At 43.4% G+C, this 14,682-nt stretch overlaps 1 protein-coding gene across 3 annotated transcripts in view; it reads right to left on the bottom strand.

Moving 5' to 3' along the window:
- The window catches only part of NFAT (nuclear factor of activated T cells 3), a 61,464-nt gene that overhangs the window by 17,566 nt on the left and 29,216 nt on the right, over positions 1 to 14,682 (bottom strand). For 2 of the 3 annotated variants that reach the window (XM_089579615.1, XM_089579616.1), the window contains exons 11-12: positions 10,705 to 10,834; positions 2,386 to 2,454 (exon numbers count right to left, since the gene is read on the bottom strand). In XM_089579615.1, coding sequence (XP_089435741.1) covers positions 2,386 to 2,454; positions 10,705 to 10,834 — 199 coding nt within the window. The remainder of the gene's footprint in view (positions 1 to 2,385; positions 2,455 to 10,704; positions 10,835 to 14,682) is intronic. The other variant, XM_089579617.1, reaches the window with a different exon arrangement.

Consider the following 14,682-nt stretch of genomic DNA (forward strand, 5'->3'; position numbering starts at 1 on the left):
CCTTCCAATCAAGAAGAGGGCTACATTGGACAGGATGGTTCATCTTGCTGGAGACGATGGAACAGCGCTAACAGATGGGATGGAAGAGAAGTGTCTGTCGTTCCCCTCATCAAGTTTTTGCCTCGTTATAGGTGAACTGACATGAATGAAGCTTTTAAGCTAGCACTTAGCATGAGAAGTTATTAAAACACATTTTGTCAGCCAATATTTAAATATATTTGCAATACTGCTACTTCTATTACTACTAAGCACTAGTGGCAAAAAAGAGTTTGAAGAAATGTAAGCCTCCAATGATTCTGCTGCCCCACTTCAGTACTTTCAATGCAATTGGCCATATACCATATTTACTCACATAATTTTCATCCTCGCATAATTTGTGCACCCCTAATTTATTACTCGGATTAAAAAAAAATTTTACTCGCGGAAGCCCATGGAATTTAAAAAATACCGTGTGACAGCGCGCTCCGGCGTGATTACAGCGCTCTCATCCATGCTTTGTAAAAAGCATCATTCGCTTCGTGCCTTTCGTGCTGCCCAAGACAGAGCTTTGTGTTTTGCTTGGTTCCAAGGTAAAGTGCCAGTGGGTTTGGGCAGTTGAAAGAAAGCGCGGCTCCCATTTTTCCAATGTAATTCACACAACGTTATCAAGCTTGTTGGGGTCTTGCTCCCAAATTCGAACTCATGAGATTGTCATCGTTCCTCTACATGCATTCTGCTAACGTGAGAGTGCAATTATCGCCACAGAAACGGGAGCTGCGGTTTCTTCCAACTGTCGCCCGAACCCACTGGCGCTTATCTCAGAACCAAGCACAACGCGAAGCTCTGTCTTCGGCAGCACGAAAGGCGCAAAGGGAATCATGCTTTTTACAAAGCACGAATGACAGCACTGTAATCGCGGCACATTTAGGCGCATGGGGCGTGTTATCACGTGGCATTTTTTAAGCTCCATGGGCTTTCGTTTATCCCGAATAAAAACCCCAAAGCTAAGTCTATCTCGTTGGAAGTGCCTGGGTTGGACAATAATTGTAGAGCTCCACATCTACCCTACTGAAGCCTGAACATTTTAAGCTATATGTAAACAGTTAATTAATTGATCTCAACTAATTATTATAATAGGACGAGCAAAAAAAATGGTGCTGTAACTTTAGATAAACCCTGACAACATCCACGAAATTTCAGTTCTGAAGAACGCTTAGGTTTTTTTAAAATCTTGGTCCAACTTAGCTGGGACACCCTGTATATGGTATATATTGCGCATCATGATCTTTGTATAGTTTTTTAGGATGTGTTCACAAAATCTCCACGTAATTTGCGCACCCCTTTTTAAAGCCTTATTTTAAACAAAAAATACGGTATGTTTTACAGACTTCTGATGGCCCTCCTTCATTAATGACAACCGTACCACAAGGAAATAGTATTTAAAGCAATAAAAATTATTGCTGCATGCATATATACTGCCAGGCTGGAATCAAATGTGAACTCTGTTAGTGAACGGAATACAACTTTGCATGTGCCTACAGTGAGCAACCAGTGTGATCCGTAATTATGCATAGAGGTTCATACGAAATGTTTATTTACGAACCAGATCTGCATCAGTGGTGCTTCATACATTTAAGAAATAACACACAAAAAATATTCATGCTTAATTGCAGCCCAGGAGTACCTTGGTCAAAGGAAATGTACCGTATTTACTCATGTAATTTGCGCCCACGCATAATTTGCGCACCCCTAATTTATCACCCTGACTTTTTTTTTTTTAAAACTTTTACTCGCATATTTTATGCTTTCTCCTGTGCCAGACCGCTAGCGTGCAAGGCAGGCTTGGGAAGATCGGCGTGGCCATGTCGCCGTGTACTGCTACGAAAGGTGTGAGTGGCGAGGGGAAGAACTGTGTGCTGTTTACCCGGCTCGCTCATGTCGGCGGTCACTTTCCTGGATGAACAGTTGCGAGAGCTAACTTCTGGTAACCGCCAGCGCACGCTGGAATCCGAAACTACAGAACAGTTTACAGTTTGGTTTACCACTAGTCAGTTGGGGCCACATGCGAGGGTGCCGGTTCATCATCTGTTATCTCCCTTTACTTCTGACTGCTGGCTTCATAATAGTATCACTGTGTGCTTATTGCTTTGAACTGCACATGCACTTTCATGCCATCCCACAGGGAACTACACAACATGGGGCGGGGTGGGAGTGGGTATGCGTATTTTTTAGGACGTGTTTTCAAAATCTCCACGTAATTTATGCGCCCCCTTTTTGAAGCCCTAAGAAAAAAAAAAGTCCACAAACTGGCAAGTAAATATGGTATATGTAAAACTGCATCAGCTTAAAGGGACAGTCACTAGTCAGTAACCCCAGCATGCAAGATAACACATTTTCAGTACTAACCAGCTGCACCATTAGCACTTGATTTTGCCTTTGTGGCACTTAGTGACCCAGTCGGTAATTGGCCTCCGCCTACAGTCAAAGGGAAACCGGTTACACACTATTCTCCCATAAGAAAAATTAAAAGCAAAGACAGATGACTGAACAAAAGGACAGGAAAATAAAAAAGAGTAATCAAAGAAAGGACACTACATTTCCCAGAGAATTTAAAGGTTACCCAATGACAGATAACACCAAACAACACCCCCTGCCACCATGTCAAAGGTATGAGGGGCAGATCAAAGCGTGCAGCAGCACTTTTTACGCAAGTCGCTGACAAGGTTGTCGCTAGTCATTACACTCCCCTTGTCCTTAGCATGGTGGCAGCTTGAAATCACAGTAAATGTGTCGCAACCTTTGAGCCATCACATTCACACTCAGGCACACCCACACACACTGTCATGCATGCCGACCAGCCGCTCCGAACCAAGCACATTCATCCATGCACAGCACTTTGTCAGTCACTCAGCAGAAGGCACACACTGAGATGATTCACAGCATCAAGAAGGCTGGTGGGATCAATATAAGATGCTGTGCTAGAAGTCAGGAGGTAAAAGCAGAACGCACTCTCATATTATACCAATGAAACCAAAAGCAAAATGTGTTTGCTGCAAATACACTACTCCGGAATGCACATGTCCTCCTTTCAGCTTCAAATTACCAACCTAGATGCCTGCCCACAACAGTTACATGCTTGTGACAGCGTTTTTATGTGCTTTTACTACATTTATGACCGTCTGAAAGCTGCCTCAGAGGAAACAAATAAAACAGAATATAATTCCCATGTACTATTAGGCTGCCCAGATCTTGAAAACACTGCTATCAGCCTCACCAAAATTTGCAGTCTTTCCGAAGAAAGCATGAGCAAGGATATAATGTTACACAAGTTGGGTCAAGACTCACATCCCAAAGCAACATTCAAACAGCAAAATGCATTGCAATGAAAAATTCTTGAGTTTGACCCTACCTAGGACTCTTTGTGATGCACAGAGAAATACTGGTTCATGGGCAGTTTAGTATTTCACCTTTGCTGAAATGTGGCCACAGGCTGGTAACTGATCTCATCATTTTAAGCTAACAAGTAGAGTGCCACAGCGTGACCATAGAGGGTAAAAAAGAAGATAAATGAACATTAACCGAACAGAACTAGTTTCTCAAGCAGCATCCCTCCTTCACCTACACTGAAAACTGTTGTTGGTACCTAATTTTTGACATGAGTGAGTGAATTAAGAACTCAAAGCATGACCATGAACCAACCTCAGTATAGATGTGCACTTTTTTAGCATTATGCAGTGATAATACTTTCCATTGTTCAGAAAGGGTGTTTCCGCAGCAATAGACATTTTGAAGTTGATCAGCTAAAATCAACTTGAAACCGATCAGGCAAAAGTGCCCCAGCTCAGTTTTTGAGTGCCCAGCTCGACATAAAACACAGACCTCTCAGTGCACGCCAGCTGCACACCAAGCACCCAGACAGACTTTGTTACTCAACATTCAAGTCCTTTAGGTCACCTAGCAAAAGACAGAGAAAGAGAGAATAAAAAAAAAAAAGAGAGAGAAAAATCGCAACTATCTGATATATCACATCCACACACCACGTGTCACGCCAGCCATACACACGGTCTCGGAAGCCACACAAAGTCACGCTTCACACGGCTGTGTGTCACTCCCGAGAAATCGGGGAGGAGACAGGCACCCGCACGTTCCGCATGGTAGCTCAGGCCAAAGCCTGGCAGGAAAGGAAACCGAGCACAAGGCAAATGGCCCTGTGGCGTGCCAATCTGTTCGAGCTGCTCGTCCTCGAGATGGACACAGTCACACTGCTCCAAAGGCTGCGTCACCAAAGCCCCTTCCCACCCGCATACACGCCCAAGAAGAAGCTAAGAGGCACTGTGCGTGAACGACAGATACGTGGCAGTCAGTTTGTCAACCAGCACCAACCAAGCCACCTGTAAAGAGGCATTGCAACAAGAGTTAACAAAGGTCATCTCCACAGGGCAACAAAGGAGAAACAAGAAAACAGTGCACATATTACGACCATCATCAAAAGGAGATACCGAGCTGTTTGCAAAAACAAAGATCTAGAATGAATTGCTAATAGTGTGGAGAGGCCATTCAGCCTAGTTAAAGCAGATGACAAGGCCAGACCACCAAGTGAACAGGAGACACTATTCTCAGCCTGCAAAGCTTCTTGCATGGATTTCAGGCACTTGGTAGTGGGAATCATGTACCTGCTACTAACATTTTGTACAATAGCTAGATGGTTGCAAAATAACACCACAATGATGCCCAAGAAAATTTACCTTTTGCTCTACCTTCGTTTCTTTCTGTAACAAAAAGCTATGTCTCCCCTTGTACAGCCGGCCAAATCTTTAGCTAGCGTGCGCGGCGGCCGTTTTCCGTGCTCCTGCAGCTTGTGACGAAGAAAACTTGCGAAAATATCAAAGCTAAGCATAGGCTCAATAAGCCTGTGCATAATACTGAGCTTTCCACAAGTTAGCTTCGTAGCAAAGCACATGAGCGCAGAAAAAGTGGCCGTCACGCACGCCAGCTGAAGATATGGCCGCCTGTACATTGCGGTTTCAGACAGTCGAATTAGTTAAATGTGAAGCTCGATGTGCAACATAACGAATGCTGATAAAAAGATTCTAATGACTCTGTGTTAGGCTTGTGCGAATAGTGCTTTTTTGGTTGAAAGCGAATTCAAAGCTAATTAAAAAAACAAAAAATTCTGAGGTCAATATTTTAAATAGTTTTGGCACACACGAAAAAAAAAAGAAGTGCACTTAAGTTTAGTTTCGCTGATTGAAGCTACATGACTTTAATCAAAAATGACCATTCGAAATTGGGGGACTTGACCGCCATATGGAGCCATGGGCATTACGTGTCTCATGCCAGTTTCCGTTCCCATCATGATTCATGGAGCTCCACATATAAAAAAAATGTCAACCTTTTGCAAAAATGGCTATCCAAAATTGTGGGATTCGAGCTGCACACGGAGCCAACCTATTTGCGGGGTCTGGGTTGGCTCAGCGGACACGTCAGCATTACAAGCCTTCTGATGGTGCCTTTTCCAACTGTGATTCATGGAGCTCCGTGTGTAAAAAAAAAAAAAAAAAAAAAAAAAAAAAAAAAAAAAAACGTCAATTTGTATACACATCAGTGCCAGAGCGAAAATCTGAACTGCGCGCTGTATACTTGGCGTGCTCATTTTCCCAGACGAGTGGTAGTAGGCAGGGCGAGGGCTAACTTTCTGTTTTCCGAATAACCTCCAGAGTGTACACTGCCCCAGGATGTGGAACTACGGGACTGTTGGCAGTTCTGTTTGCCGTTCAGTCAGCAGGGCCGTACGAGAGTGGAGAGCAAGGATGCTACACTGTTTCATTTCCTTCAATCGCCACTTGCCTCCGAAAGCTAGTCCCCACTTGACTGTGTCATTATGCGGCTGATGCTTTTAGCTGTGTGTGAATCACGATGCCGTCCTGCAGGAAGCACATCGAACCGAAACAGCATGAAGCAAGTGTTCTGGAAACGTTATTCACTTGAGACAAATACTTTGAGATTTCAAAAACAAACATTTGGACCGAATCGAATATCAAACACTTAACTCTTCGGCCGAATACTCAAAATTATCGAATATTCGCACAAGCCTACTCTGTTTGCTTTCTGGCCTTATACTTAGCCTTCCAAAAAAAAAAAAAAATCTTAGAGTGAACCTCACTTCCACAGTACAATGCCATGTGGGATTCCTTTAGAGATTGAGACAATGAGAAAGAAATTTGTGTTTGGGCTTCAAGAGACAAAAAGTAACCTTCCAGTTTTTTTTTGCCTTAACAGCTCAGACACATGCAACAATGACAATCAAAAAATATGCACAACGCATACATTAATGATACAGCACTGCAGGAAAGATTTCTTAACCACAACATACTGTCTGCTATATGAAGTAGAAAGATATACAGCACTGCAGTAAAGATTTCTTAACTACAACATACTGTCTGCTATATGAAGTAGAAAAATATACAGCACTGCAGTAAAAATTTCTTAACTACAACATACTGTCTGCTATATAAAGTAGAAAGATATATCTTCCATTTACAGGCAAAGAATTCTGCAAGCATCAACTAATAATTAAAATTCTTATATAGGCTACCAGAGTGTTGCTTCAGGATATGGTGGCATACTAATGCGCCAAGTGACAAGCAGTTTTGTTTTTATCTGTCATTACATTCAAGAAATATGCCCTACTGCCATACATGGGTGGGACTTGAGGAAACATGCTTCAACCTCTAGAAAATAATTCCTACAGTGCATTAAGTACTTAAATAACTTGCAACTTGAATGGGTTATCAGCCAGAAAAACTTTATACTTACCACATGCATGCGCTAGCAGTGAGAGGTCATAGTATTTTGCAAAACTGGATATTTAAGCAGTATTAAGAGATTGATTTCATCAGCAGTAACAGCTTGAACAGTGAACATCTTCTGACTAAAATGGGAAAGCAAAATTTCATCCGACAGCTTAAACACTCGGCACTTTGGCGAGATTTCCTCAGCTCCAGCAGGCAAAATTTTCTGACAGGGCAAGATACACGGCTAAACAACAAACTGAGGTACAAGCAAGTAGGCTGATGGCCTGTACTATTCCTGTACCCATGCATCTCCTAAAAAGCAATGGCCCTCACAGTCCCACCCATCACAGAGCTGGCAAAACAAAGCAAACCAGCATGAAGCAGGCCCAGTGGCCAGTGGCGCCTTAGATGCAGTGCACAGTTGCAGCCATTCGGTGCTGTCGCTGCAGCTTACATAACGTCCAACCGCACAAAGCACAATCAATGCAAATGCTTAATGGGGATATACAAAAAGTGTCGAGAAAAACCTCCGTCTGCGGCAGAGAGAGGAGGAGGAGGAGGAGCCGCCCAGGCAGGGGAGGTGTGAGCGACCACACCCTTTGCACAACACACCGAAAACCCCAGGGAGGGCGCTCATCCCTTTAACCTGCAGTCTGAGAAATGGGGAGGAACAACACAACAGTTTTCTCTCGCTCTTCAGTGCCACATTTCTTTTGGTGCGACTCATCACTTCAAATGAGGCAGGTCAAAAATAAAAAAATAAATAAAAGAAAAACAAAGCATGGAACACACACTTTGGCCAAACGTGCTGAAGGCTGGCCTCCAAAAACAGCTTTTATCAGTCCACCATTCAGTGCACACCTGGCCGCTACTTAGTTTTTGATTTCAATTTTGAGACAGATGCCTGTGTCCTCTCTCAGGATAACAATAATGCTGCAAACAACCATATCTTTACTGCACCCCAGGTGACAAACCAAAGGCAGAAAATCTATCGTTTGCCAAAATTTTACTGGCCAGACAACTACTGGTTTCGTCTTTATTCCAGTCGAGCTAACATGCCAAGCCTAAGGCATTTCCTGCACCTGAGGCACTGCTGCAGTGAAGATGGTATATTTGCATTGCTAAGCCGAATAATGGCAAGCCAATAAAACTAATCAGTTAAGTCAGACACGCATACACACACCCATGCACACCACATTCAAGCACATGCTTCGAAAATGGGTCTTCAACCCTAGGATTGTGCTGTATCATGGGCAAGGTACCTTTCAGGACATAGCATCTATCATGACAGTAATTCTGAAAAAGCAATCTCATTCATCAAATCAATTTGAAAGAACCGTAGTAACAGCACCCAAAAAGCATTTTATACTTCAAAGTCGTACACAACAAGTAAAAAAATGCAAGCTCATTCAAACCAGGACAACACAGAGATCTTGAACTGGAAAACAATTCTTTGCTCTTCAATTCTTTTTGATTTATCTACCATATTTTTAATAGTACTAGCGCTGAATTCTTTCACTCCCATTATTCATAAACTGTGGATGCTGCACTAAGCTTACCACAGTAACTCTTGCCCAACCTAATTTACAATTTAAAAATTAGGTCAGATCACATATCCATGCTACACCAATTACATGTGAACAACTTAACTTGGTTAAGCATTTCCCAAACCACCCAAAATAAAAGGATGCAAACTGAGAACACTGGTCAACTAATGATCGGCTAAAACATGTGCTTGGAACAACACCATTAGCTTTACTTATGCCCCAAAGAATACGGTGCATGACACTGCACATAAAAGACCACAGAAGAACAGATTAAGGCCATTTTCGAAGCACTCAGACACCATTCACCCAATGTGCTCATTCCAGAGTGAAAGACATGAAACTGCCACAACTTAGAAGCCAATTTTCACAGCCTCAGCCCTATGCTGATTGGAATTTACCATTTTGCAACCTTTTGTCCCTTCTACTTTAGCATGGCAGCAGTGCCGCAAGGACACCCTTTATTTTTATTTTTTTTTTCTGTTTCCCCCCGCTGACTGTGCACGGCTTTCAGTCTGGAAATGTTGCTCTTGCACGCATCCTACCATGCACGCATCAGCACTCACACCAGCTTGAGGATGAGACAAGAGGCACTAAGAAAGAAGACAGTGCGAGGAACAGGAGCTGCCCTGCACCACTGGCACATGGGCAGGGAGGGAGAAGGGACTCTGCCTGGGCCCTGCTGCACAGCTGCGCACCTTGCACTCTCCCACTCGCCTGATCGACACGCACACACACCCTTGCACACAAACCGTAAAATTAAAACATGTACAAAACAAAAAGCAGAAGGAAAAAATAACCTAGAAGCCCCCATGCCACACAGAAGAGCAGAGTGCGCTGCTCCTCTGGGGCTGGAGGAAAGCTGTCTACATGAGAGGCAGACCCTCAGCACGCTGCCACGTGGCAACAAAAGCGCAACAATTAGCAAAACAACAGGTGCACACTTTCTCTTTCTTCTGCACACAATGACAGCCTGATGTGTGTTTGTGTGTGAGTGTGTTTTCTAACAACAACAAAAAAGGATGGACGGCGAGCAAGAGTGGGTAAGCCGATAAAGCTCTGAAAGCAGTGACAAAAACCTTCGCAAATTGGCTGCAAGCAAGACAGCACTGAAACACAGAGTACTTTGCTAATCTAGCTGCAGAACTTGTGAAGCTCCGAGTGCGACAAACTAATGTTGACAAACGCAACACCAGCAACAATTAGAGCTAGAACTCGTTTAGCTCTACAGTTATATCTGCATTTGTTTGGCCATATAAAACTTACTAAAGTTAGTAAAGTGCAATGAGGACCACTTTCATACCTAGCTTGAGGAACAGCAGTCCAGTCATTGACCCCTTCCAGTGATGCTGGCTTACCATCAACACATTCTTTTTGCTGTTATCCACCAGAGCATACTAGTTTGGCTTCAGTCTGCCTTGTGTTCTCATAGAACGGAAAAATTGGTTAAACTGTGCAATATAGCTCCACTAATGGCATGATCAAAACACGGACTTTTACACAAATGTCCAATACCTGTATTTTTGTCATTGTGTAGGTATACTTTGTTGTATCTTGGGCCCCATGGCTTCCCCAAAGGACAATACACAAGGCTAGGAAGGCTGTATTTGTCACTAAACTGGAGGAATGTCACTATAAACAAATGACTTGCACAATACACATGCACACAAACACTCACTCATGAGCATATTGCTCTGTCACCCCTTAGATCTAATGCAACTTCACAGAGTTGAGATTTAAGTTGGCTTTTATAAGGTGAACAAGCATTACAGTTTTCTTGAAGCTGGTGTTTTCTGGCAGGTTTTCAACGCTGTCAAACCTAAACAGCAAAGTCAAAATCAATCAAATAACTCATCCAATTGTTCCCAGTTCCTTGGAATTTTCAAAAACTTAGCGACTGCTCACATCTTACTTATATTTACTTTTGCTGTCATTTCTTACAACAAGTAGCCTGAAACACTAAGACTCTTATGAACTATTGGCCCATGCTTAATTGCTGTCCAGTGACATTAATTGTGCTTACATTTTTAAGAAAGCCTGCTCTTATAGTTCAGTCTGTTTCTGGATGGCAAAGCACAGAAAAAAAAAAAAAACCCTTTAAAGTGAGGGCCAAAATCGTACAATGTGCTAGGCATAATGCTGTACTGGCAGCCACCGGCCATCCATGGTTCCAAAGCTGCATTTCTGGAGTTTGCCTATGCTGTCGGCAGAGATCAAGCCAGACTGCTGCTCCCGCCTCTCTCTAGCACTGACTGGGTTGCCCACCCTGATGTACAGCACAAACAGGGCGCAACAGAGAGCATACCCATGTAGCAGAGGCACGGTCCCCCTGCCCTCCCCCATACACACAGGAGCCTCGTGGGAGACTGGGGGCCAAGGAGACCTACCTGCCAGCGGTACATAGGTGAATGGGTGGGGCTCGCTGGCCCTGCCCCCACTGGTCACCACCAGGTGCACCACCACAAGGTGCCCCATGTCCGGGTTTCGGTAGGCTGGCACACGACAAATCAGGTGAGTCTGCAAGCATGAATGCATCAACTCTGCTGAGGCACCAAGAATAACTCTGACACTCAGTGTCACATCCTGCACACAAGGTGGATGAGCAGGAAGCTTCTCACCAACTTTATCTGATAACTCATTTTGCAAGTTTCATTCGACAAAACTGTCTCCAAACGTTTTGACAACTTCTCTGCAACTTGCTCCATAGCCCTATTTAGTGGCTGTGGCACTTTTGTACCAAGGACACAGCTTGGCTGCCGACAAATGGTACTTGGCGTTTGAGATGAAAGGCCATATACAGTAAAACTTCAATAATTTGAAATCGCCGACAATTCGAAGAATTTCTGCGGTCCCGTAATTTCTAATGCAAATTTCATCGGATAATCTGAAGCGGCAGCTTGTACCGGTACGATTAATTCAAGATCGGGGGTGTTACGCGGGAATGTCTAATCCTGATTTTGCCACAAACCAGTGGCGCGACGGCCCCTCAAAGTCGTGAGATGGCGCTGTGGAGCGATGCTGATGCTTGTTATGCGAAGCGCCCCAGCCCCAGTACTCCCAGCACAAAAAGCAGTCTATGCTACGGCTTGTGGACTGCCAAAATGAGCACCTGAACTTGTCCTGCAACTCAATCATTCTTGCTCTGTGCCCGCAACGTTGGCCTATGCCGTTTCTTTGGGTGGTGTGTCGTAGTTAGAGAGTTAGGTTACCAGCATCTCTGATTACGTAATTTAAGTACTGCTGTGTATAAGTTGATATTTCTTCAGAAAAATGAACATCCGAAATTGTGGGGTCAACCTATATGCAAAGGCGACCTATTTGTGGAGTCAGTTTTGGACAAGTGGCAGGTAGCACGCGCCCCATACTGGCGCCCATTCCAGCGCCCGTTCCCGGCAGGACGCATGGGTCTCTAGGCATCAAGAAAAGTTGTTAATTTGTATGCAAATCAGTTCCATTAAAGAAAATCTCCGAGGCCAGCATCACGCCAGAATCCAAAACTACAGGACTGCTTGCAGTTCGGTTTACCACTAGTCAGTCGCACACGGGTGTGGAAAGCAGGGCGCAGCGTCGTTTTTCCACTTATGATCTCCATTGGCTTCAGACTGCCGTCCTTGTATTGCATCACTACACGTTTATTGCTTTCAGTAGCGTGCCACAATGCCACCCACAGGAAACTACAAAATAAAGTAAGGCAGTGGAACGAAGCAGGGAGCTAAGCAGGGGGAGCGAAGGGGGGGGGTATATGTAGACTTATATTTGCGGTCAACTCTCTTTTGGCCAGCAAGAGCTACGAGCTGGTGGTAGACTTTTGCACACGAGCATGTTTCCGCGATGTAATTTTTTTGCCTGGGTGCCATTTTTTTTGCGTGTTTGTTAATTCGAATATTTTTCGCGGTCGCAGTGACTTCGAATTAGCGAGGTTTTACAGTATAATATGTATGGGCTGTTTACTGTATAAAGCAATACGTAACAAAACAAGCAAATCAGCAGCATGTCACTGGCTTTCCTGCTGCCAACTGCTGGCTTCCTAGTTAGACTGCCCAAGACAAGCACAGGTACCAAGTTTCAGCCGTGAGCCAGGATGAATTATAGCCTTCAACTGCAAGACGGCTTACCCAGAAAATGAGTCAGCTTGCCTTGTACTTGCATGGCTACAGAATGTGGGTGGCAAATTTTGCCTTAATGAAACTCACCTCCCCATTTGAAAATTTTCCGCAAAGCTATTTTGCTTCGTGTGTTTGTAATGCTCGAGACTATAAAAGCCCAAAATGAAGATGCTGCATTATCTGTGCATCATCTGTGTTGTAATTTTTCTGTAACTCCATTTCAAGAGGAATGCAATGATGATGAAATATACACATACAATTATTGCAAGAAATCACATTTAGGAAGAACATATCGCCTTGGTATTCTATTTCCCTACAGACAGCTCAGGATCAGTGTGGGAAAAAAAAAGAAGGGCCTTAAGCTGAAAGAAGAAAAAAAAACTTGAGGTGACATAGATATTGCAACGCAGTTGCTTTAGATGCCGACCAAGTAAAATAATTGCCAAAACATGAAGTAAAACATGTTGGGAAGTCAACAATTCTGCTACTAGCAAACTCTGTTCTTGCACTTCAACAGACAGAGCAGAGCTATCGAAGTTAATAAATAAGCGCAAGGTAGCCGACATAAGAAAGTTTAACTCTTTCCCTACCATGGGGAAAATGACCATTTTCTGAAGGTTTCAGCACATTTTTTTTTTCTGTAAAAACTATTGCATTCAATATTGATTGCAATACCCAAAAACGCAGCTGAATAAAGGTGCTTCCTATTAATATACGTTCAAACAACAAATTCCATGTTGCAACAAAAAATTTTATTTGCTAAAAACGAGATTTTAGAAAAAAATTCAACGAAACTTGCAAAAACACGCTTGTATTTAAAAAGAAAAAAATGTTAAAAATTTTCTGAAATATGCAAAATGTTTGTTACTCTATTGGCCACTCTCTGCAAAAAAAAAAAATCATTTCTATCTTGAATAGTATTGTTGCTACAAAACAATAACTGGAAACCCTATAGTTGTGCATCGGAGTGCGGCTGCCTGTGTCTCAGGCTGGTTTCCATCATCACTGATGTGAAAACTGAATCATCAAAAGCACCTTGCAACATTTTCAGGCTCGTTGTTGCACAGGACATCGATTAAATCACTCGCAGATGAAACGGAGTCCTGAGATTTGCTATGTCTTAGAGCGCGTGCCACGCATGCGGAGGCTGCGAAGCGACTTTGATGGTACCGCATCTTCGGAGTGCGTTCAAAAAATGCCGTTTTGTAGGGGCAAAAAAAACTATATCGCAAACAAAACTTCAGTTCTCCGGCTACAAGCCATATGCGCATAGTGCCTGTAAGCAACGCGGAAGGCTCTGAAGTCGAGCGGCGAAGGCGTCATCTGCGGGCAACATGGCGGGCAATAAGCACAGGTCTGCGACTTCATTTCTTCGTAGCACATTAGAAAATGCCCCCTCGCGGGACAAAAGAAAACTACATCGGAAACAAAACTTTGGTTCCTGGCCTACAAACTACATCTGCAGCGCGGTCATTAGCAACGCAGAAGGTTCTGAAATCGGGGCATGAAATGATCGTTAGCAGGCTAACGATGCTCAATGGGCGCGGTAGGGAAAGAGTTAACATGAAGAAAATCAAGCATGCTCTAAAGAACGGAGGTAGCCTAAAAGCAGTGAAAAGAAAATTAGGCATAGGTAAAAACCAGATGTATGCGCTAAGAGACAAAGAGGGCAATGTCATAAGCAAAATGGATAAGATTGTTAAAGAAGCCGAAGAGTTCTACACAAATCTATAGTGTAGCGAATGTAATCAGAATGTTAATGAGAGAGGCAGTAGAGCATAGCAATAGGACATCCTACCAGTAAAGAAGGAAGAAGTAAAGAAATCCTTAGGAGAATGCAAAGGGGGAAAGCAGCTGGTGAGGATCAGGTAATAGCAGATTTGTTCACAAGGATGGAGGAAAGATTGTGCTAGAAAAACTAGCCACCCTGTATACGCAATGCCTTGTGACCTCGAGCGTACCAGAGGCTTGGAAGAACACTAACATGATCTTAATTCATAAGAAAGGAGACGTCAAGGACTTGAAGAATTACAGACCGATCAGCTTACTGTCCGTTGCCTACAAGGTATTTACTAAGGTATTCGCTAATAGAGTCAGGACAACCTTAGACTTCAATGAATGATCAGGCAGGTTTTCGCAAAGGGTACTTGACAATAGACAATATTACCGCTATCAATCAGGTGATAGAGTAATGCGCAGAATATAACCAACCCCTATATCTAGTCTTCATTGATTACGAGAAAGCATTTGACTCAGTGG

The sequence above is a fragment of the Amblyomma mixtum genome, chromosome 3 (genome assembly GCF_055824585.1).
Source record: "Amblyomma mixtum isolate Tamu chromosome 3, ASM5582458v1, whole genome shotgun sequence".
In the NCBI taxonomy this organism is placed as follows: Eukaryota; Metazoa; Arthropoda; class Arachnida; order Ixodida; family Ixodidae; genus Amblyomma; species Amblyomma mixtum.